We start from the raw sequence: 25895 nt of genomic DNA, 5'->3' as shown, positions 1-25895 counted from the left end.
GTTTGGTAGACAACCAGACATGGTCGCATATCTGGTATGGAGGAGCTGCGAGTCGTCTGGTATCCGCATGTCTTTTTGTAATTTCCTGTGCGTGTTTAAGGTGTTTGGTTGCTTTAGTAAATCCTTGCTGCAATAACCGTAGCCTTTCTGTTGCAGCCGGAATGGGGGACGTGATTAAAAGAGAGTGGCAGCGATTAGAAGAGAAACAGGGCGATACCCGTAAAACAAATGGAAAGGAGTGTCCAGGATGGAAGCATGATGTGAGTCATTATAGGAATATTCTGCTAAAGGCAACAGTGTAACTTAATCAGTGCTCTGTTCTGTGGCACAACATCAGAGATATTGTCCGATGACGTTATTTACCCTCTCCATTTGACCTTTGCGGGTGATATGCAGATGAAAACCTTAACTGGATCCCCAACACTCTGCTGAGTTCTCGCCAGAATTGCGATACATGAACCACGATCAGGGACTATAGATTATGGAGGTCCGTGAAGACAGAATACGTGGGTCATAAATAATGGGAAAAACAAAAGCAGAAGGATCTATAGGTTGGTAAAACAGTCAATCACTGTCAATATAGATGTCATCACTTGGACAAGTGGTAAGTTTGTGATGAAGTCCATAGAGCACAATCACCAAGGGCTGGAGGAAATAGGCAGCGGTTGAAGAAGGCCCATCGGTTTGTAACGTGGAACCTTGGATCTGACATAGATACCACATCCGCAGATGTAATCCGTAACATCGGCTTGCCATCCGTTCCACCACACATCTTTCTATTCTCTCCACAGTCTTTCTGATACCGTAGTGTCCGGCTCATTTTATGTCATGACACCATTGGAACAATAAGGTTTGAGCAGGTACTGTAGGGAGTAACAGTGTGTTACCTCTGAATAGTAAATCAAGATGTTCATGATGTTGAGGATCTTCTTGCAGAAATGCTTTTTTCATCTTAACCGTGTAGTTACCTTTAAGGGCATTTTCAAATGTCTGCAGGTCCATAACATGGATCATAACAATTTGGTTGGAAGACACAAATGGTATACCTTGGACCAGTTCAAGGATGGGGGAATCCTTACAGGAAAGAGCATACACTTTGATGTTTAAGACACCAGATGTTTCCAACTCCCTCAGGGTCAGTCGCTTCTCCCAGCAACAAGGTGGTGGTAGATCTCTTTCTTCGGCTGGGGCCTCTCTCTGGAACAGCCTCCCTGAAACTTAAGGAGAATCCTCTCCGATTCTGGAAGCACCTCAAAACCTTTCTCCTTGCTTCTGGTTTTTCTCCTCCTCTCCCCTGCGGACTTCCTGGCTGAAACTGAAACTGCACTTGTTACCTGACCACCTTCTGATCCCGGGCCCATGTTCCCTCCCCCTTCAGTCGCACACCTGCACTGCCTTCCTGGCAACCCCTGCACTTGGGGACGTTTTCTGTATCCCTACAGTCCCACTACCAGCACTTGACACCTGTTGTCTGCACTTACCCTTGCACTTGCCACCTGCTGGCCATACTTGTACTTATTTTTTATTTTATTATCCATGTACTGCACTGTCCCCCTCGCCCCCACACGTTCCCACTTCCCCCTTCCCATGCACTTGCGCGATCTGAATGACAACTGGCCTAGTAGGATCGCTGTCTGTCTTCTCTCTGTTCCCCCTCCCTTGCCTTGTCGCGCCTCGAAACACTTGTGTATAGGCATGTTATAAATGCCTTATATCACATCAGGTTTGTAAGTGACTTGAAAATTGGAGCGCAAAAAAAATGATCCACTGATTCGGCAGTTGATTAATGTCTCTGGTGGTTTTGAGAAATTACAGATTCTTATGATCTATTATGACCAATACTGGATGGTTAGCTCCTTCTAAATATTGTCTTCAAGTGATGAATGCTTCTTAGATTGGGAGTAATTCCTTAAGGAATATAATGTAGTTTAACTCAGCTGTGCTACGTTTTTTCGCGAATGGCAAGCAATCTAATGGTTTTGTCCAGACAATGTGTTCTTCTGAGACAATACTGCCCTTAGTGCGTAATCGGATGCATCCGCCTCAACTGTGTATGGTTATGAAGAGTCAGGTAGTTGTAGAACTGGTGCTGTGGTAAATGCTGTTTTTAATCCATCAATGGCTTCCTAAGTGAGGTCGTTCCATTGGAAACGTCTTTATTTAAGAGTGCTGTTAACGGAAGGAGAAGCTGGGAATATGCCAGTATGAAACGCTGTCTTCCATTCACCCCCTTTGGCTATTCTTACCAAATGATATGCTCCTCGTAGCACCACTTTGGTGATTATTTTGCTGTGACGTGCTTAGTTGATCATAACCTGGAAAACAGGGCGGCCATTTTGGTGTGGGTAGAGATCGACCGACTACGTTGTGTTGTTGCAGCGCGGCAGCCATCTTACTGTGGGGATGGGAGATATTGGTGACATACCGCTGTGTCCATCGAGGCTGCCACGGACGTCCTGGGAGAAGGGTACTGTGGCAGCCGTGACCAGGTGGGAGAATCCTCACACTATGCAAGATTCCCAAAGGAATAAGGGTCCAGGCACTATCTTGATAAAACAGGGAACTGTGTTTAAAGAATAACAGGGGAGACCCAAGAGGTGGAAGAGCCCCCTTGATGAACTAAAGGAATTGAATCATGTTATGACAAAGAACTAAAATAGAATATTGGGACTGGAGAACCCTGTTCATGAGAAGGGAGTCATTCTCCTGGACCACGTTTCTTTTGATGTTTTGATAAGTGGTAGGGTCAGCATAGGATAGTTTTTTGGGACAGAGGGTGGACTGTTGATTTGGACTACTCTACTCACGAGCCCCCTAGTTAGTTTTGTGTAAGGTAACCCCTTTTTGTAGGGCTATATAGGCCTTTTTTTTGTTGTTGAATAAAAAGAACTTGTAAAAATGCCACCATTTAGGTTGTCTCCTTTTGACCTATGACGCAATCTTTATATGTATAATTTCTAGGCATGCATCTTATATTTGTAGAGGTACTGAAACACTTCTCACATATGTTGTATTTCATAAAAGTGCCTTTCCGACAAACGTCCAACATGTCAACGCTATTTGAAATGAAAAATCTTCTTGGTATTTTCACCATTGTATTCACAAAATGTATAGACGCATGCTTGAAAATATAAAATTTCTTACTAAATACTGTCTTCAGTAAAAAATAAAAGTCCTTTCGCTGTGTAAGGAGGACCCATGGCCCCTTTCAAGGATTCCCAACCATTTCTTTACAACAATGTCAATCTATCCCTTAAAACAAATACTGCGTCAATAGTCTTCTATCGTCCACTCTTCGAAGTAATCACAATATAACATGTTTAATTAACCCATTTCAAATATTTCTCATCAAAAACAAATACTATGTATGAATGATGGTCATTACCCAAATCTACAAAGAAGTAACCATCAAATAGATGTAACTATGAACTTCAGCGGGTATAGTATTTGTTTAAGCACATTTTTATTTTTGCTAATTGTCACTTGAAAGTATGGGCTTACAATTGTGACTGTCACCTAGCAACTATGCAACTTCTACAATGGGTGGCCTCAGCTGCTCCTGGATTTTGACAGCTAGTCCTCCAAACTGGCTTTATGTCCTTCTACTCTTGCCCCCACCACTAGAGTATCTCCTCAATGAAGCAAAACTTTGCTCCTTTCTGTGACCACCTTTTTTATATCAACAATATTTCTATATGGACTGGCTGCTCACCTGGTAACAGCTGAGCAATAGGCACAAAGTGCACTACTACTGACGGAGGTGCAAGCGAGTCCAAAGGTTCACAATATGAACTATGGGACTAACCAGAAATGTGGTATTTTTCCCCCTTAGTTGTAATTCAAAACTCCCCCTACAACAGACAAAGGTTTCTCAGAAACCTTTTTTTCTAAGACAAATACTTGAGTTGACAAATAATGTGTTCCTAGGACTGCATGTGGTATGATGTCTGCATCTGTGTCTTAAATGTTTTTATTCATACAATTAATAAAGATTTTGTTTTTAAAAAGCTGTAATTCCAAGGCCAGAAGCAAGCACACAAATCACAATTAACGGCCAGTAGCTATCAAAATTTCTATTGGCATGGTCATTAGCGACCAATACTTACATTAAAAGGGCCCATATAGATCACCTAGTAGTGGCCAATGATCAAATTAACAAGGCCAAGCAACAACCAATAAGTATATTAACCTGGCTGGAAGCGACTGAAAAATACAATGCAAGACCAGTAGCGACAAAGATTAGTACTCTGGTTCCAAGATCACCAATGTAGCCACTAGATGAAATTAAACAAAGTGATGGTTTGGTGCTAGAAAGAGATTGAGACTCACACTTCTATAGCCCTTGTTCATCTCGGCTGCAGAAGCCGCAAGTGCAGCTTTGGTCTTAGCGTTAATCCCCTCTGGGGCCACAACTACCATTTTACGCTGCTTGGCTGGGAGCTGGGACAGGACATCAGACTTCAATCGCCGCAACATTAGAGACTCCTCCAACAGCAACTTCAGCTCAGTCAAGTTACAGGATCCCGAATAGTCCCATCCCCACAGCGTCTGCAGGACAACAAAAGGAATTGTTAGTTACGCATTGTGGGGACGGACTACACTCAGCTGGCTGAACCATTGAAGGGTGTCCTGGTATAGGCTAGAAACTGTCACCAGCACATATAGAACAAAAGAATATGCCAACCAGTTATTCAAGGTAAGGTTTTCTAATGCCAGAGAGCAAGCTTTCAGAAACAACTCTCAGGCTAATTGCAATAACGGTTCTTACGTTGTTAAATAACAAAGACAACATATAAATACAGTGTTTGTTCAGTGAATTAAAACTCTGTGGAAAGGAAGATGCCTTTATTTGAACCAACATAAGTAATCTATTTGATGCTAGAGCCAGGGACGTCATTTCACCAAAATACCAGGGGTAGCGGAAGTGACATCACACAACTCTTGACCTCAGATGACATCACAGGATTTGATGTCATTTGACCACACCCCAAAGTGATATCACAGGAAGCATAGCATTGTTCCTAAGTACACTACGAGAAATATGGTAACGATAGCACTATAATGTGATATACATTTCATACAAGAATGCATCACCATATGTCTCGTTAAGATCAGTGTGTATAGGCCCTTATTACCAAATTACTGTGCATTCAAGCAGACATCCAAGGTCAAATGATAATGATGTGGTATTATATAGCACTTACGTTTAAGCGCTTTATATAGAGCAAATATACATACAATATCACCAAACCTGTGCTGATACTCATTTATAGACCTCAGAGAATGAAAGGCTGAGTTGAGGTGTTTAAGGACAGACTAAATGAGTGACTCACCCCCTGAAGTGTGCCTGAAATAAACCTTTAATGAGTTTAGCAATTATTGCATAGAATTCCAGAAAGACAAATTATTTGTTATTTGTATTCCTGCTTATGTAGGGTCACAGCTGAAAGTGTTAGACTTGTGGAACCCCTGTTTTCTTTCTTTTTTTAAAAAAAGGGCTGAACAAGAACACCAACGACTCCAGAAGCGATGAGTGACATGGTGCTGGCCACAGGCCAGGAGCTTGCATTAAAAAAATGAAAAAAGAATTATTTTCCCCCCCCCCTTCTTTTTAAGGGTAGCAAGGGAGACCTCAGGGGTCGCAGTTGCGACCCCTGGAGACCCCTAAATGACGTCCCTGGCTACAGCTATGTGAACACACCTAGGGGACTATAGAGGAGCAGTCCTCCGGTACACATGGATAGGGTAGCGCAGTGAGTTAAACGCTGGCTACTGACATCTGTGTGCAACCTACAGTTACAGTTTTGAACACAGGTAGGGCGGACTCAGCTTTTCACTCATGAGAGGTCAACAAATAGTTCCATTGAGTTAGGTATTAATGCAATCTATTATTTCAGCACTGAGAACTCAAAGAATGTGACACAGAAAGCTGTATAATTATTTATTATTAACAGTATTGAGGGCCCCCAAAGATTATAGCCATGTCTAACATTGATGTATTGTTATCCTTGATCTAATGAAGACAATCAAATCCTCAGAGAAATAACACTAACAGTTTTGACTTTTATGTGTGTGATGAATCAGGGAGGACTCCCAGAAACCTGGTACGGGACCCTCATCATGTGGCTAGGGAAAGGCAGACGTTTCCTGATCCTGCCCCTGTGGGTGGTGTAATGTGGGAGGCTCACATGGGGTGGGTGGAACTGACCAGGAAGACTGGGAAAACCACCTTTTTAACTTCCCCCGTAATCCCACACTTTTGGTAGCTGCTTGCCATACTGCAGAAGTTTAAATAATTAACTTTACTGAAGGGGACTGCAAGTCCCAGAATCCCAGAAGTACTGAGACGAGGAAGAGGGGCTGAAGGGGCATGCAGTTGTAGCAGTCAGGCAATTGAGCCTAACAGTCTACACCTGAAGGAACCTGGGAGGCATAAAAGGCTCCCTCAGGTGCAGGCAATTGGAAGAGGGAGTGGAAGGAGCTGGAATGCAAGTCATTGCAGTAGTAGCAGAAAGAAGAAGGCACAAGGCTGGCAAACCAAGCAGAAGTGGGAGAACAAGAGGGACGATGGAACGTGGAAACAGCAGATTTCACCTGCGTGTTCTGAGCGTCTCCTGTTCCCCCAGACTCTGAAGTGCAGAGGCTGCGCAGAGGAAGACGTGCAGAAGAGTTGTTTTCCCCCATATGAGCCCGATTGCTGTGGTTGCTGTGCAGAGATAGTGCTGGAGACCGAGACAAGGAGCAGTTTGCAAGCCGTGGGTCTTGGGAGCGAGAGGGGCTCCAGAAATGTGTGGCCGGACTGTAAACACCTTCACAGAGAAAGGGTGTGGGTGCTAAGTACGCCAGAATCAGCAGAAGTCATAGCAGAAGTCGGGAAAGCAGTGCGACCCGCAGAGCAAGTGTCAAAGAAGCAGGTGAGTGAAGTATGGCTTTCTAAAACCATGCGCGAGCACTGCCAGTAACAGTATCCAGCTCTGTGATAAAGCGAGTAAAACGTGTTAGTTGAATCTAAAATGTCAGCACAATGGAAATGTAGCACTCGCATGTAATCTGGAAGTTACTTTTACTTGCATATGAAGCTAATGCTACTAAAATCCATTTTTCAATTGTTAAAGAGACTGGTTCTACCTAGTGGGCACGTGTCTCAAATTAAGGGAGTGAAGGCTGTGAAGACCGTTACCAAATACTTAACATTGACAATACAATTGTGGAAACCTTTAACCTATGAAATGTACATCAAAGGGTAGTCACGTGTGTCCAATTGTGATTCCTAAAGACAAGCTTGAACTCCAGCCTTCACTTTCGTCCAGGAATACAATTTTATAACAACCTTTAAACCTTGAAATCTTTAAAGATATTGCATGTGCCTAACTGTGTTTCCCACAAAAAGACCTGAATGTGACATACATTTCATTTATAAGAAGTTGAAGTGTATAAACTGTTGAAGAGAACAAGCATCGCCCATGCCAAGAGGCGCCTCATACTAACAGTGAAACCAACCTTTCTCAAAGTTAAAGAACAATCCAGCTGTATCGTGAAGTTACCAACAGTAAATTGGTCTTAAACACCAATTTGCAAGCATTACCTGAAGCTAAGGGAGTAGCACCAAGGTTTCAGGGCGATTGAATGGGCCAATTGCTGGCAGAAAGGTGCAGGTATAGTTGGGGAAGGGGAACTGGCTGTTTGTACTTGTAAAGACTATTTTAAAGTAAACTCAACCTGTAGCGCTCAAGACTGTGGAAGCCAGAGAGTAGTGAGTCTTAAAGGCGAACCCAGGTTGTTATTGTGGCAGATAGACAAGGGAGGCTAGGAGGCTGCCCCTTTGAAGAAAGCTATTCAGAGGAAGAGTGCCTTGCCTACCTGAAGAGGTTGAAGTGCTTTAACTGTATATCTTGTCGAAACCGGTCTAAAAGTCCAATTAATTGAAGCTGTGGTAGTAGTCCGAAATACTGAAGCTGTGGTGGCATGTCTTGTTGTCAGTAGATGCAACATTTCAGTTGTCTAAACAAAGTGGAATACTGTGGGACAAAGGTGACTGTTCATGGTGAAGCAAGTAGAACTGTAGATGTCGAAGCGCAAGCAGCAGCAATAAGAATTCATCCTGACAAACATACCATTGTGAATAATAAAACTGTAATTGAAGAAATCCTCACTGTTAACCAAGAACTGTGTATCATTGGCAGTTTGAATATTGCATTTCCTATTGAACTGTGGCAAACCTTCTTAAAGAGGTGGCCAGAATTACCATTCGGGCTATGTTGCTGGAAGCAGAACGTGGAAATTTCACCCAAGAGAGGAGAATTGTTGCCAGTGGAACTTTGGTTAATGAACTTGTACGTTGAAACATCAAGAACTGATTCAAGACATTTCTTTATTTTGTTGAACATGTGCAGAAGTGACTTCGAATCCTGGGGAGGGGAAATTACCCAGGGCATTAGAAGGCCATTCAGGGATTGTGAATGTTGTTCATGTCATGTTGAATTGCCATATCCTTTCTTTATGTATTTGTTGTTTAGTGTGAGGGCCATTTATCCTGTGTTAGAGTGCATTCTGTTAGCTTTGTTTAGGCAGGGAATTCCTAAGTAGTGTAGGGACAGTGAGACATTTTGACATATTCGAGGGGATTGTGTCCTCCGACATATTCCACATCTATGACAGGTAATGTCCACAGCTGTGCTGCTTCGGAAAATGTTTGGCAGAGGGCATCCTGCGTCGATGGCGTCGATCCGTTCTCATCGAGGGCCTCCGTCGAGGGTCGACGTGACTGGATGTTATATATAGGATGCACAGCGCTCGTAGCCTCAGTTCTGTTTTTTCTGTAAACGTGTTTGCTTCGGAATCTCTGTGCGCTCGATTCTTCTTTTCAAAAGTGATGTATTTGTCGTCTTCTACTACCCCGAAGTCAGGTTTTAAAAAATGTGGGATTTGGACACGGCAGACTGTCAGTCGGTCCATGGCTGCGAGCACCATGATACGCAGGTTTGCGTGGTTGCGGAAGTCGGGGTTTGCTCCTGATGTGCAGTCCCGTCTTCTGAACATGCCCTTTGATGGTGTTCATCTGTTTGGCAACAAGGCTGACGAGAGCCTCGAGAGGTTGCACACCTCCAAAGCTGCAGCAAAGTATTTGAGCACTACAGTTCGCCAACCTCCGCCTTTTTGTCCTAGGGGACAGCAATGGAGGGGCGTTTCCTTTCGGTACTACTCTTCCTTTGGAAGATCGAGAGGAGCTGCCAGTCAAAGGGGCCACTGTAGGAGTGCCAGAGGTGCAAAGAAAGGTACTCGAGGTGCCAAAGCCGCTCAGGCGGTTGCCTCTTTGCCCTCAGGCACTGCCGCAGCCGCGTCTGTTCAGTCATGAGGCCATGTCCCATAGTTCACCGGTTGGGGGCAGACTTGCGCAGCATCTTGGAGAATGGCGGACCATTACTTCAGATGTGTGGGTTATGGAGATCATAGCCCATAGCTACTGTCTTCACTTCCGGCAGAGGCCTCACGACAATCCACCAGGGAAGCTCTCTTTGAAGCATCCGGATCCGCTCCTTGCACAGGAAATCTTATCCCTGCTGGAGAAAGGTGCCATAGAACTGGTGCCTGTAGCGGAGAGGAACAAGGGATGGTATTCCCCTTATTTTTTGATCCCGAAAAAAGACGAGGGATTGAGACCCATCATGGACTTGCGTTGGTTGAACAAGCTCCTCAGGAAGGACAAGTTCAAGATGGCAACTCTTTCTCAAGTCCTCCAGGCCCTTCAACTTCAGGATTGGTTGGTGTCTCTAGACCTCAAGGATGCTTACTTTCATGTGCCGATCCATCCCAAGCACAGGAAGTACCTGAGGTTTGCGGTTGGCGACTCGCATTTTCAGTTTCGGGTCCTGCCATTCGGATTGACCTCCGCCCGAGGGTCTTCACCAAGCTGCTGGTGGTGGTGGCAGGGTATCTCAGGAAAGGGGGATTCACATCTACCCCTACCTGGACGATTGGTTGATCAGGGCGCGCTCTCCCGAGCAAGCCCTGGATCATCTGTCCGTCACCTGTCACTCCCTTCACAAGCTGGGCTTCTCCCTCAATTTAAAGAAGTCACATTTGACACTTACCCAGTGGCTCCAATACATTGGAGCAGTGCTCGACACATCCCTGGGGCAGTGTTCGCCTCCCCAGGTCAGGGCTCATCACATTCTGCAGATGGTGGACAAGTTTCGACGTGCCCAGAGTCTCCCAGCGTTCGAGTTCTTGAGGTTGCTCGGCCTCATGGCATCCTGCATTTTACTGGTGCCAGAGGCCAGGCTGCGGATGAGATCCCTGCAGTGGGCTCTCAAGATGCAGTGGTCACAGTTCTTCGGCAGGATGTCGGATCCCGTTCAGATTCTGACCTCGGTCGCCAAGGATCTTCTATGGTGGGCCGACAAAGGCAATCTGATGAAGGGAGCACCATTTTGGCAACAATGGCCGGAGGTGACTATCATGACGGACGCATCCCTCACAGGTTGGGGTGCTCATGCCAACGAGTTGACAGCCAGCGGACGTTGGTCTCCGTCGGAGTCCAGACTCCACATCAATCTGTTAGAGCTGTGGGCCATCAGGCTAGCCATGAAGGCTTTTCTGCAGTCTGTGCAGGGGAAGAATGTCCTGATTATGACGGACAATAAAGTGGCCATGCACTACCTCAACAAAAAAGGGGGAGGGGGGGAGGCAGGGTCACTCCTGTTGTGCAGGGAGGCGATGCAGCTCTGGTTCTGGGCCATCCAGCAGGAAGTTTCGATCTCGGCAGTTCACCTGGCCGGAGACGAAAAATGCGGCGGCGGGCACTCTGAGCAGGGAGAGCACGGTCTCTCACGAGTGGGAGCTGACTTAGGAAGTTCTTTTGGAGATCTTCCCCCTTTGGGGAACCCCATAAGTGGATCTCTTTGCCACCAGTGTCAACCGGAGGTGCGAAAGATTCTGCCTGCGGGAATTTCCTCCAAGAGGAGCCTTAGGGGACGCGTTCGTAGTGGAGTGGTCCTTTCCAGTGCTGTATGCGTTTCCTCCAGTCCCCGTCATTCCGCAAGTGTTGAGGAGCTTACGGAGGTTCGGTTCCCTAATGATCCTCATTGCTCTGCCGTGGTCCAGGAGAGCGTGGTACCCGGACCTTCTAGACATGTCCATCTGCCCTCCACACCATCTTCCCTACCGAGACGATCTGCTCTCACAGGAGGGGGGTCGGGTTCTCCATCCAGAGGTCAAGTCTCTCAGCCTTCATGCTTTGTATCTGAAAGGTTGAGGTATAAGGATTGGGACCTCCCGAAGACGTGATGGAGGTGTTGCTTTCGGGCAGAATGCCCGCAATGAAATCCCTGTACCGTTGCCGTTGGAGAACATTCTGTGACTGATGCAGGGTACAGAATGTGGATCCTTTCCAATGTTCCATTCCTTTGGTTTTGTCTTTTTTGCTTTCTTTAGCCCACAAGGACCTGCAAGTGGGTACAATTAAGGGTTACCTGGCGGAGCTGACCATATTTAAGCGCTCGTCTGAGGGGTGTTCTTATTTCAAGATTCCTTTGATCTCAGTTTCTAAAAAGGCTAACTAATGTGTTTCCACCGTCACCTTTCCAGGTGCCGGGATGAGATTTGAATTTGGTTTTAAAGTTCCTAATGGGAGCTCTGTTTGAGACCTTACATTCTTGTCCGTTGTGACTGTTGTCCTTTAAAACTGTGTTTTTAGTTGCGGTTACTTCCGCACGCAGAGTGAGTGAGTTGCAGGCACTTTCCGCCAAGCCACCCTTTACTGTTTTTCATAAGGACAGGGTTGTTCTGCGGGTGCAGCCTTCTTTTCTTCCAAAGGTTGTGTCAGAATTCCATTTGAGCCAGAAGGTGATTCTTCTGGTGTTTTATCCTCCTCCACATCCTGGTAAGGAAGAGGAGAGGCTACATAGGTTGGATCCTAGAAGAGCTTTGAGTTTCTATCTCTCACAGATGTCCCGGGTCAGAGTGGACGAGCAGCTCTTTGTTGGGTATGCTGGGAGGCGCTTGGGCCAGGCTGTTTTCAAACAGACCTTGTCTAGATGGATCATTTTGACGATCTCTGAGTGTTACCGTTTGGCGGGAAAGGACCCTCCAGTAGGCTTACGGGCGCACTCTACTAGGGGTGTGGCTGCCTCCACTGTTCTACAGAGGACATTTGCGAAGCAGCCACATGGGCCTCTGTCCATACTTTTGTGAAACACTATTCCTTGGACTCCATCCATGGGCAGGATTTGGCCTTTGGTAAGGCAGTCCTTTATTCAGCCATTTGATTGGGCATTCTAAAATTCTAAATTGTAAATTGTTTTCCCACCTCCATAAGTTGGTACTGCTTTGGGAGTCTGTCATAGATGTCGAATACGTCGGAGGACACAATCCCCTCGAAGAACAAGTTACTTACCATAGCTGGTAACGTTCTTTTGATGGGATGTTCCTCTGACGTATTCCACATCGCCCTCCCAGCCTTCCCCTCTACTGAATTTCTTATGCAATTGCAGCTTACGTTTCCGCAAGGCTTTCTGCAGTCATACTGGCAGGAGATTGGTGCCACACGTTCTGGGAAAAAACTATAACTGAGGCTACGGGCGCCGTGCGTCCTATATATAACATCCGGTGACGTCGACCCTCGACGGAGGCCCTCGAGGGACAACGGATCGACGCAGGACGCCCTCTGCCAAATATTTTCCAAAGCAGCACAGCTGTGGACAATACCTGTCATAGATGTGTAATACGTTGGAGGAACATCCCATCGAAAGAACGTTACCAGCTATGGTAAGTAACTTGCTCTTTTCTTTAATAATAAAATGGCATACTTTGAGAAATGTTCAAACAGTTGTTTGCCTCGCATTACTGACCCCTCACAATTGGCATTGCCAGGCACCAGTCACTACAGTGAGTAACTTATAATTACTCTTACGTCCCGTCCCCTTTCCTCCATACTGCAGGGCGATTACAATGGAGTGTAACCCAAGGTGGAGAGGAGACCCTCCTTAAACAAACAGGTTTCTGAGAACCGCCTGTCCGAAAGCCGCTTCTGATCTAGAGCCGGCGTCGAAACAGTAATGCTTGAAGAAAGCCGAAGGGGTGGACCAGGTGGCCCACTGCTTATGACTTGCCACAGTACCTGCTGCTGGAATGCGATGGCCGTGGCTTTGGCTCTGAACGCATGGGCGTGCATGTTAGCCGGAAGTGGCTTATGCTGCCCCTCATATGCTTCCTTGATGGCCGAGAACATCCATCGTGCTATAGAGGCCTTGGATGCCTGATACCCAGGCCTTGACCACTTGAAAGTGACAAACCGTGCGTTCTGACTTGCGGAAGCCCTTGGTCCTGTCCAAGTAGAACTTTAGAGCACACCTGACATCGAGGCAGTGCAGAACCCTCTTAGCCTCGTACTTAGGCTTGGTAAAGAACATAGGCAGCACTATCTCCTCGTTTAGATGGAAAGCAGAAGGGACCTTAGGTAGGAATGCTGTGTGTGTCCGCAGGAGCACCTTATCCTTGTGAAAAGTAGAATAGGGCTCTGAGACGGCTAGCGCCTGGATTACGCTGATTCTGCAAGCAGAAGTGAGGTCAACTAGCAAGACCATCTTAATGGTGATCAGCCTGATGTCCGCGCACGCCATTGGCTCAAAGGGTTTGTGCGCCAGGCCGCCCAACACTACGTTGAGATCCAACATGGGGGGGTGGCCTCTTGATGGGCGAGTAGAGTCTGGCGAGGCCCGTCAAATGCTTCTTGACTATCGGGTTGGCAGAGGAAAAGACCTCCTCCTCCGAGTTTCTGTAGGCTCCTATGGCTGCCAAATCAGTGCGGCATGTGTCCACCTGCATGCCCAAGTGGGCGAGGTGCACCTAGAAGGAGAGCACGTCGTCCAATTTACATGCAAGGGGATCGATATCTTTAGTTTCTGCCCAGTGACAGAACGTAGTCCCCTTGGCTTTATACTTGGATCTGGTAGCTTTGCTCCTAGTCCCCTATATGATCTCTAGGTTGGCCTGTGAAAGGCTTAAGTGTCTTAGCGTGACTTGCTCAGGAACCATGATGTGAGGGCTAATTTCTGAGGCACGGGGTGGCTGACCCTGCCCCCCTGTTGCACTAGAAGATAGGCTGGGCCCGTTGGAAGGTGAATGGGTGGTCTATCCGAGGGGCTGAGCAGGATAGGTCCCAGGAGGATAGCTCAGTGGCAGCGTGCTCGACTTGGAAACAAGATGACACGAAGCAACACAGGTTCGATCCCTGGGTCCGCGCTTAGAAACCTCTGGGTATTAAGCGCGTTATAAATAACCTATCATATATCTCATATATCTCCGAGAACCATGGCCTTGCTGGCCACCATGGTGCTATCAGAATCACGCTGAGGTGGCAAGACTCCTTTATCTTGCATATCACCCTGTGGATCAGCGGAGTAGGCGGGAAGGCGTATGCGGTCATGCCGCTCCACTGAATCTGAAATGCGTCGCACAGGGAGCCGGGGCCCTGGACGCGAACTGTTGGCACTTCTTGGTGTCCAAAGAGGCAAAGGGGTCCACTCGGGGGTGTCCCCATTTGCTGAAGATCTCTTGCAGCACCTGGTTGTTGAATTGCCACTCGTAATTGTCCACTCCCAGTCTGCTGAGCTTGTCCGCCTCCAAGTTGGACTCCACCGGATGGTGGACGGTCGTGAGGTGGATGTTCTCCAGGGCCCATTCCTACATGCTGACTGCCAGTCTGCACAGGGGAGGGGATCTGGTCCCTCCCTTCTTGTTGACAAAGAACATGCTGGTTGAGTTGTCCGTCTGAATGAGGACGACCTTGCTCCCAATGACCGGATTGAAGGCTCTGAGCGCTAGACAGATGGCCTTTAGTTCCAACCAATTGATATGGTATTCCTGCTCCTGCTGCGTCCAGGTTCCATGGATGCTGTGGTTGTCCAAAGTGGCACCCCAGCCCCTGAGGGAGGAGTCAGCAGTGGTGGTGACCTGCAGGGCAGGCTGCACAGGTTGCAGTCCCTGGACCACCATGTGAGGTCCGGGTGAAGAGAAGGAGGAACGTTGATTATCTCTTTGCTTGAGAGCCCCGCTCCCGATTCCATGATGTTGCGAAGTGCAGCTGTATCCTCCTCATCCGGAGTCTCGTGTGGGGGACAGCCAGTAGGACCGCTGCTAAGAGACCAAGTAGGTGTTGGTACCACCAGGCCGATATCGCTTCTCGGCTGAGGAAGTGAGCAGTGGTCCTCCTGATGGCCGTAATCTTGTCCTCCTAGGGGGAAACTCTCTGAGCACGTGTCCAAGATGAGCCCCAGGAAGGTCAGTCTCTGTGTAGGCTGCAACTGGGACGCCTTGAGATTGAGCGAAAAGCCCAGATCGTGGAGAGTGTTCATAAGAGCGTGTGAAGTGTGGTGCACCGCTTCCGGAGATGTAGCCCTGACAAGCCAGTCGTCTAGGTACGGGTAGATGTGGTGGCCCTGGGCCCTGAGGAGAGCCACCACTGTATTCATAAGCCTGCTAAAGACCCAGAGGGCCGAGTTGAGGCCGAAGGGGAGCACCTTGTATCGGAAATGGTGGCCCATGATTCTGAATCGTAGGAAAGAACGACGGGGCTGCCAAATCGGGACGTGTAGGTACGCGTCCTTCATATCCAGGGAGCACATCCAGTCTCCCTTGCACAATGTCTCTGCTATGAGAGCTGGCATAACCATCTTGAATATTTACAGAGGTATGGAGAGGTTGAGGGTGGATAAGTCCAACACAACTCTCAGGCCAGCCTGTTTCTTTTTGTGAATGGTAAACATCCTGGAGTAGAAGCCCAAGCCTCGCTGGGAGGCTGGGACTTCCTCCACTGCCCGTCTCTCTCAACGAGCGACTAGATCTCCGCCAGTAGAGTTGCTGTCCCAATCTGTGGGAGTGGAGGGGAGAATGGAGGAGAGGGAGGGATAGGTAGGCAGAATCCCGTGGATACTACAGAGATGATCCAGGTGTCCGCAAAATTATGATGCCAGAACTGTGCATGGAGGGAAAGCCTGCCCGCCCCCCCCCACCGGAGATTTGTGGACCCGGAAGGGCGTCTCATGCCTTCTTTCCAGCTGAGGCTGTTGCAGAGGAGAGGGACTGGAAAAAACCCTTAATCCCGCTCCCTTTTGTTGTTTGCGCCAATGGTGAGTCGGCGAACGGTCCGGCTGCCTGGATCTCTGCTCTTGGAAGCCGCGGAACCTGTCACAGATTTAAAGACACGGCACACTCCAGACCAGGACTCTTTTCACTGGCCAGGGATGTGGCACACAATAAAAACGCTTTCAAGTTTATTAATTCCAGATTCTGCTTTGAGAAGGCAGCCAACCCGTCTCACATCCCTTGATGAACACCCTGTGTCGCAATGGACCATGAACCAGGCCGGTGTGTAATAATGAAATATTTATTTATTTTTAAATTCAAATAAAAATCAAACGGATTCAATATAGGGCAGCAATCACCAGTGTGGTTATTATTACACAGCAAAATGATAGGATACACTTAATTTAACTTTCTGACAATAGACCCATCGATGCAAAATGAATGAAAGAAAGATTACCTTTTGGTAATACTTTTAAATGGCACAACTGTTATGCATCCCACTGCACGACTCCCCCAAACTCCTGTTAACCGAGATGTATGTGGGTGGAGAGGAGTAGCAACGTATCAGGTACAACAGGCAAAAATCAGATTGGAAATCCGACCTACCACCACTGAATGAGAGGCCAAAATCAGATTGCAAAACCCTTGAAAATGAGCAAAACGGCACTCGGAATTCACTGAATAGTTATTTTACATGTGCGGTTGAATGGATAAGGCGGGAATGTGTGTGGCTGTACTAAAGAAGCAAGAAAACGTACAAGCTACAAGGAAAGGTACTAAACAACATGCATACAGCAGGGTGCATCAGCTGGGCAAGGACAGGTCAGGTCACTGGATTCTCCCAAAGGGGTCTGCAGCCTTTACTCCTTTCTCCTGAATTATTGGGATTTTTGTAGGGTTTAGTTCTGGATAGTGGTTCAGCCTGGATAGGAGGTCCTGCCTGGATCAGCTACCTCTGGCTTGGCTCTGGAGTCTGCAATCTTGCAGGGTGAAGTTTGAATGTTGAATGTCTGGATCTGGATTTTGAATATCTGGATTTTGAAGGTCTGATTTTTGAATGTCCTGACTCTCTCTATGCTTCCTCCTTTTATAAACAGGGTGACAGAGGATTTTTACTATGTGGGCGGAAGTAACCTGGACCTACCTCTAAGATGGGATAGGTCAGGCTGTTTATGTCGCTGCCTCCCTGCAAGCGGATTGGATGCAGGGAAGTGACATCAGTTCTAATGAGGGTGTTTTATGATGGGCTTTGTTTCACCAAAGTTACTTTTGCCAAAATTAGTTATAAAACAAAACCATTATATGCACAATTGTTGCCCTCATGAAAATCCGATAGGCAGATCCCATATTTTGCAAGGAATATGCCATTTCAAACCCCAGGTAGGTGGAAAACATTTCACCTAAAATTCTACACATAAGCCTGACAGTGTCGGGCATATTTTCATCAAATGTTACACCTGTGTCATGTACGCTTTCCCCAGAAATGCCCCTTTAATGCTGTTTGCGTCCCCCACATGCTAGGAAGACCCCCATCGTCTCATCTTGCTGATACAAAAATTAAATTGAAACCCATCATAATTTCACATTACTGCCTTTTCAGATTAATGCAATAAATGTCTTAATGTAAAAAGTATTTTAAATCAAATGGGCTGGTTTTGTTCCCAAATATGGGCGGTATTTCCAACCCACCAGCCAAATGACTTTCCTTGGTCAACTTGCACAGGGGTTGTCATGGCTCCTCCTTTGAAGACTTTCAGTTTGAATGCAGGGGATTTCACACTTCTGGGGGAAACACATGGGTTGGAATCCCCCTTTGTTCTTGGGAGCATCTTTGCGATGCAGTCTGAGGCACCCTGTAATTATCAAACTTGTCAGCCCAAAGAACAGGGTCCCTGCACTGGCAGTATCAAATCACGGGGAGGTGTGACATTTGGCCTTTAAGCCAAACCGGTCTAACAGAAATGCCCGAGCTTCAGCCAGGCTGTTGAAGTTCTATTTGTGAGGAAAACTAACATACACAGAGTTAAATATACCTATATTTTTGCAGTGCTTCTCCCCAAAATGTACAGTTGTGTTTCTGGGCATTTTACCGTATTTCTTATTGAGCTTCACAATGTCACTTTCACTGCTTTGCAAAGCAGAATAACACAGGTTCATTTTATTTTTTATATTCATTTAACCAATGCGATTTTCCTTGCATTTTCATTCTGAAGGCTTTCATAGCTCTGGTCAATTTCTATACCCGGGAGTATGCTTGAGAAATGGGTTCTTTGAAACTGACACCAGGCAAAGGAGAGAAAGAGCTTCTTTGAAGTGCTTTTGTGTGTGTTGTTTCCAAAGTGAATGTTTAGCCACGCGGACTGAAATTAACTGCCTGCTTTTCACAGACTTTACTTGACACAATAATGCTGTTCAGGGAGGAATGGCCCTCATTTGAAGGTGCACAACCTGCATATAGATGGGCATGAGTGTTAGCAGAGTGTTTGGTGCCTGTGCCTGGAAGCTACCCTGCTGGACCTGAGTATCTTTTCTCTTTCCACTGCCTGGAGGTGGTGCCTGAACATAAACTCACTCTAGACGCGGAGTGTTAGCAGAGTGTTAGCAGAGTGTTAGCAGAGTGTTAGCAGAGTGTTAGCAGAGTGTTAGCAGAGTGTTCGCGGCGCCATGGACATAAGACAAACAGCGTTAAACCACCCAAAGAAACAAGCACCTCATACACGGAGCCGCTCAAAAATGACCGACGCCTTGCACGAAGTAGATGAGGCACCTTACCCTGTGCCTTCTGATGAAACGCAGATTGACAAAAACAACACTCAGAATGAACATGTCACTGGCTCTGGCATACCATCACGCAATGGACCCCAACGCGCCAGCGTTGAACACAACAGAGAGCCAGAGGATACTATCTCCGCCTCCGCAGCTGGCCTGTCGGAAACAGGTGCCCTGCGGCTGGCGGCTTCTCCCAATACGGAAACTGCGTTCAATGGACCAAAAGGTACGTGCCAAACAACCTGTTCCCCAGTTTCGAAAAACCTTAAGGCCTCTTCCCTTACGAGGTGCCTCCCCTTACCAGCGGCTGCCGTGCGGCTCGTTGAGTCTGGAGTGGCTTCGCTGGCCCACTGCTCCGGCCGCTCGCTGCGGGGGGCAGGTGGGGGTGCCTTTGGGAGCGCGGCCGGTGTGTCGGGGGTTTTCTGGAGCCGGTGAGTGGGCTTCCCCTGCCGGGGGTTTGTGGGGAGTACGTCCTCAAGACCCTTGGTGCTAGGGTAGCTGTGTGCGCTCAGACAGGAAGGTCGAGTGACCGCCCCCCGATCACTGGAGGTGGCGGTGCGGTGGGGAGAGAGGGAGTGGGCGTGGCCAGAAGGGCTGTGTGTTTGGACGATACACCTACTGACTCGCGGATCGGAGATACGGCCCCAACAGAGTCGCAAATGGAAGAGGACAGGATTCAAACTTTCGTAGGAGTCGAAGAGCCAGAGAGCGTGGGAAAATTTGTTTTCTGCGCACCACGTGAAGAAGCCTTTTTCACGTTTCCACAAACACAGCTAAATAAAGGAACTGAAGAGTTATGTGAAAGCCCAACTTCTCCTGCATATGTGGATGCCATGGGAGACCTCTGGAACGACCATGAACTTTCCCCGAACCCCCGTTCTTCCACTAAAAAACAAAGTCTGGCTCTTTCTCAAAAAGTCCACGACCCCCTGACCTTTGCAGAGCCCTCGATTCATAAAGGTCAAAACCAAAACTGCAGCTTAAAGCAACCAGCAAAATCAACCATGTGCAAAAGCATTAAATCAACAAGCCCACCAGCCGCAAAAAAGGACTCGCTCAGAGCAAATAAAAGCCATACTCAAAATCTTACTCAAAAGAGCAAAGCAAGAGCAAATTCTCTCTCGGACATAAAATCAATTAGATGGCACTTTAATAAAAAAGACCTCGGAACAGCAACAAAAGTAGCCCCCGGTATCAACGGAGAACAATGTTCTATGACAGCTGAACTAGAAGTCACTGATCAAGAATTACTCCAAGCGACAGGAACCGGAGAACCAGTTGCAAGCGTAACGAACCAGACACCGGTAAAGGATGGAGACCGGAGGAGTCCTCTTTTAGAGAATCACAGTCCATGCAATCCTGCTCGTATAGAGCTACCGCAATCTGTAGCTGGTCCAGTCCCCAGCCAAGACTGCTCCTCGAAGCCACAAGATGCACATAATGGACAAACACCAATCATTTCAACTACAGAAGCTGAGGCCCTGGCGGTGTTTACCAGCCCAACAAAAACCTCAACTCCTCACCCAAATAGATCGAAACGAGGTTTGGGAGAAGAAGTAATAACTCCAGCTAACTTCAAAACAGCCCCAGAAATAAAATCTAAATCTGTATTGACGCAGCCAAGCCAAATGAAAGAGTTCTACAATGAATTGCTGTTCTCAGCTACAGCAAATACCAGTTCGCAGAAACAAGCAGGGCAAACGAAAAGAAAGGACAGCGACATTGAGCCAACCACAATTGAAAGTACAGATGACGAAAATGATATTTCGCCTGCTAAAGCGCCTTCAAAGCGCAGCCAGGCAGAGATTGCCTATGACAAAATTGCACCAGCAATATTAAAAGCTAATGCAGAAGCCTGCGCCAACCTGCAAGCTGCAGTGGGATCTATGATGTCAATAACCATGGCACCGTTCCTCAAATTATACGAAGTACTTTATGAGAACTACAAGGATCAATCAACTCTTTTGGCTCTAATTCAATCCAAATTAATATACATTTAATCGTATATTACGACTATTAAAGAAAAGAGAGCAAGAGAGGAAGAAACAGAACATGTCATTTTCAAAACTCTCATTGATCTGATGAAAGATGCCAGAGAAGACAAGAAGGCGTTTCTCCACTGTTTCAGTGATACAATAACAATGATGAAACCGGATGTACTCAGATATCAAGGCCAAACTATGGAAAAATATACATCCACAGAAAACGCATGGAGTTGTGTGAACGAAATTGATAATATGACAGATAAAACCGTGGTCCTTGACAGTCATCCAGAACTGGTGAGGCCGGAGTCATCAACAGGACAACAAAACACCATCTGCAAAGAAAGACCCGTGAATGCCTCCGCAACTGGTCCTGCTGCACAATCGGATATACAGGATTTGATAATAAATCCATCGACAGGCCATGTTGACAACTGTCCTAAGGTAGATAAAAATAAAGCCCTATTTCCTTTATTTGCCACAGAAAGTCCACTTGCAACAAAGGAAAAGGAAACGGGTGGCCAACCCAAACAAACTGCTGTGAAATTCTCCAAAAAAAAGGAAATTGCTTTGGGGAAAACAGCTAAGAAGTTAAAAAATCTTCCACTGCCAAAACACACCTCGGCAGAAGGAACCCGTTACTTCATTCGTAATTTGAAACCTATTGGAACCGTGCTGCATAATGTTGAAAGAAGTTTTCAACTAAACGGCTCACAAAAATGTCAAAACTATAAAAATCGAGAATTCGTTCCAAAATCGATAACCGTAGACACAGATGAAGACGAATCCAATACTAGCGAAGACATAGATGCCCTCCTGCAACTCTCGGTCCACGAGTGCGACAGATCTGTAGACTTTGCAAGTCAAGAAGACATAGTGAACGCCGACCAACAGGACGACGAGAACGAGGAACTAAATCACAGCGAGACCCAATCACCAGCATTCAAAACTTTACAGGAAAAAAGAGATTTGCTGGAACGCAAAAGCATAAACGAAATGAGACAAAAACAATTATTGGACGTTATGTTGGACCATTCAAATCAGGAGAACCAGAAAAAGAAAGATCTGCCTCGACGAGAAACCATAAGGAAAGAAACAAAAAAACAATCTGATCGACTCCGAGCCAATACGTCCACGGAAAAGCGAGGTAAAAAGGAGGAGAAAGGCCACATACTCCTAGTCGAACGAGTGTTGAAAGCTAGAGATGGTCTGATCTTAAATAGATCAAATCTTATGAGACTTTTGCATAACGTACCACAACTACGAGTCATTGAGCCTAAAGACATCAAGATAGTGGCTTTTCCTAAAGAAGACGAAACCGATCGAATTTGCCTCCATCTGTTTTCAAAAGCAATCATGAATCTTATTTGGTTAGCTGCTGATGCACTCAGATCCCTTGGCTTTGACATCAAATCAGTTGAATCTAAAAACCAAGAACAAGGATCAAATCAGTTGCATAATTTGCCACGGTCCCCGAGCCACTCTCCACCAAGGGCCGCCCTGACAACAGACGATTTGAATGCAAAACCAATAAGGTTCTCTCCAACAACTTTGCGAGGACCCACCGCTCTCAGAATGAGAATAAAAGGAAACGTAGGATGCAAGGCGCTGTGTCCTTTAGCTGGTAGCGAAGCAGCACTTGTGACAAAAATCGACACAACTAAACCTTGGAATTGGCTCGCTGGAACATTATCCACAAAAAACAACCTTTAGATCGACTGCGGAGACGTCTCAAATAACCTGCGAATAGTGTCATGGAATACTCGTGGGCATCGACATCTGCTAGATCATCTGAATAAGGAATTACAATCGTCAGACATTATTTGCATCCAAGAATGCTGGCTTTTAGAACCCCCAGTCATGGGGGGGTCCACATGTTTCCTTAACAAAGGATATAAAGGTCTGAAAGGGAGACCTTCCGCAGGACTGTTGACAGTGATAAAAAACGAATACAAAGGAAATATATTCCGGGTTATGACTCCCTCACCACTTATACAAATAATCATAATTCAAGAGTATAACGGAGGCTTTCATCAATCCAAGAAGCATTATCAAATTATTATTAATCTTTACTGGAATCCTAAAGCTAAGGATGGAGAGAAGTTCCTAGGAACTGTGCTTCAACACATTGACGAACTGAGAGCCGAATTTGAGAAACCCACATTAATCATTTGTGGTGATCTCAATATAGACTGTATAAAGAAGTCTCATGATGAACAAAGAGGAGTCTCACAACAGAGAGCAACGCGTACGAAAAGATGGTTAGCAGAGATGAATAGTCGAGACCTCTTGCAGGTAAATGGAAATGTGAACGGCGACCGACAAGGAGCAGTCACATGGGCTTCATATAATCAAAACGCAACCCTTGACTATTTCTTTGTGGATAGAGAAACGTTCAAAACAATCTCTTCGCTGAATATAATTCCAACAAGCAAAAGCGACCACAAAATACTTCTCCTTACGTGTGTACCTACAATCAAACCACAGGAAAGTGCATCGGCCTACCAAAAAAACTGGCCTTACAAGGTTGAAACGAACAATGGCCTTAACAGATTACGAATAGCACCAAAAATGACATCGAAGCTCAAAAAAACCATAGAACGCTGGAAACTAACAACTAACATGGGAGTTGAATACGAAACATGTCTTTCCACCTTCAGAGTAAAATCAGGCCACAAGATACAGCCAAAAATTCCTCGACTACATAAATATAACTCTGAACTGGCTGAAAGAAAATCAAAGCTAGCAACAAAGATAAGAACTCTAAACAAACTGAACACCGAGGGGGCATGTGAAGAAAGGGCAATGTTAAAAAAAGCCTACCGGAATTGGGCTAAATCTCACAGGGCCTTACTGTTTCAAAGAGACTCGGAAGAGATGCTGTCAGCTACCGCCAATAAGAACGCTAAATTCATGTGGGCCCTAATGAATCAAACAAGCGTACCACAAGGAACAGAACAGATAAACCCGATTCACGAAGGAAAATGGATCCAATATTTCCAAAAGGCGTATAGCCAAGTGATGCTAGAAGAGGCTCAGACGCTAATAATCACGGACAAGACTCCTTGGAACATTCCATTCGAGAAATCGGAAATCATTGTACTAATCAACAAGGCAAGCAGTTCGCGGGCACCTGGGCCCGATGGCCTAACAAACGCCATATTAAAACAATCACCTGAAGTGTGGGCCGACATGTGCTACGTACTGTTTAATCGAATCATCAAAACTAAACAAATACCGGAATCTTGGACTAAAGCGATTATTATTCCCATTCACAAAAAGGGAGATAGATGCAAGCCTGAGAATTATCGTCCAATATCTTTGTTGGACGTAATAGGCAAAATATTTGCAGGTATCCTCTTAAAGAGACTAAAGGAATGGATCATAGACTCAAGAAACTACGACCATCGGCAGACAGGGTTTGTTGAAAAAGTTGACTGCGGGCTAAATCTGCTCATACTCAACCTATTAAAGGCTAAAACCATCTGCGAAAAACAGAAACTTTACCTGGCGTGCATAGACATGGCTGCCGCTTTTGATAAAGTGGATAGACAAATCCTGTGGAAAAAGCTAAAGCAAAGGGGATGTCCTGAAGATCTCGTGGCCGCTATTAAAGCCATGCATACTGACACATGCATCCAAGTAAGGTTAAACCAAAAAGGTAACCTAACCAAACCGATCCCGACAACAAGAGGCCTAAAGCAAGGGTGCCCTATGGCAGCGATCCTTTATAACTTTTACATTCTGGAGATAAAGGACCGGCTTGTCATACCGAGAGGCTGTTCGCCTAAAATAGGCACCTTAGCAGTGGGCCCTCTGTTGTACGCAGATGATTTGATCATCTTGGATAAGACCCCAATCGGTTTGCAGAAAAAACTGGAAGCCCTAGAAACATATGTCAAAGAAAATAATCAAGAAATAAATCCTGAAAAATCTGAAATTCTAATAATGAAAACATCAAGAGCCAGAGAGAAAAAGTCTTTCAAATGGTATGTCGGGAACAAAGCTATTCCAATAACAACGAGCGCAAAATACCTGGGAGCAATAATAAGTGCAGACTGGAATGACCGACCGTGGATAGAGCACATAATGCGTAAAATGAGTCAACTAACGGCACAAGCGCTTACATTGAAACAAAAATTCGGAAAGTTTTCGATCCAACCAACAGTTGACTTTTATAACACAAAAGTTATTCCGTCTGTTGCTTATGCTGGAGATACAGCACTCAGAATACCATCAGAATTTTGGGGTAAGGTCGAAGCTACATTTTGGAGAAGACTAATGAGACTACCTCAATGTGTCCCAATGATTATAATACGACATGAACTGGGCTTGTACTCCTTGCAGGCCACAATCATATGGAAAGCCCTATTAACATTCAGAAAGACATTAATCAAAGATTGTCCACCTCAATATGAAATCTTAAAGGACGAAAACATAAAAGCGCAATTCTGGCCACTGTCTAGTTGGAAAGAAAAATGTAAAGATCTCTTACAGAACTTAAATATTCCTGAGGACACACTATGCAATAACCCTAAAAGGGTGAAGATTGCGTTACTGTGTGCTGACTGGGATAAAACAGAAACTGCTCGCGCCAATTCCAAATCTCACACTCTCTCAAACAATCTCAGATCAGCACCAAAAACTCTACCTAGCTATCTGAAAAAGAGTGGGAATCCTATTCATCGGGATCTAATCTTACGATTTAGATTAAATATCCTAAGAACAAAAACAAATTTGAAAAAATACGGCACAGTAAGTGATAACATGTGCCGGCTCTGTGAGCAGGAAGTGGAATCTCTAAAACACTTAATAATGTTTTGTCCTGAACTAAGATTAGCAAGAGATTTACTCCTACACCCAGCATTAACTCCGACGTGCGGGCTGGATTCTGATTTATGGTGGGAAACTTTGTACGATAACCCTAATCAGAAAACCACGAGAGCTCTTGGAATTTTTCTCCAAACGATGATGGTCAAATTGGAAAACAAACAGGAATTACACAGCGAAATAGAAAAGGATCTCATGACGAAGGAAAAAGCATAACCTCTGATATATGCC

At 45.9% G+C, this 25895-nt stretch overlaps 1 protein-coding gene across 1 annotated transcript in view; it reads right to left on the bottom strand.

Annotated features, from left to right (window-relative positions):
- The window catches only part of SMARCAL1 (SNF2 related chromatin remodeling annealing helicase 1), a 979995-nt gene that overhangs the window by 231216 nt on the left and 722884 nt on the right, over positions 1 to 25895 (bottom strand). Inside the window, exon 11 of the mRNA XM_069616809.1 lies at positions 4330 to 4548. Coding sequence (XP_069472910.1) covers positions 4330 to 4548 — 219 coding nt within the window. The remainder of the gene's footprint in view (positions 1 to 4329; positions 4549 to 25895) is intronic.

Source organism: Ambystoma mexicanum, chromosome 9, assembly GCF_040938575.1.
Source record: "Ambystoma mexicanum isolate Mex_15411 chromosome 9, UKY_AmexF1_1, whole genome shotgun sequence".
NCBI classification, from domain to species: domain Eukaryota; kingdom Metazoa; phylum Chordata; class Amphibia; order Caudata; family Ambystomatidae; genus Ambystoma; species Ambystoma mexicanum.
Note: the sequence above shows the minus strand (reverse complement) of the source record. Positions and strands in the feature narration are given on the sequence as shown.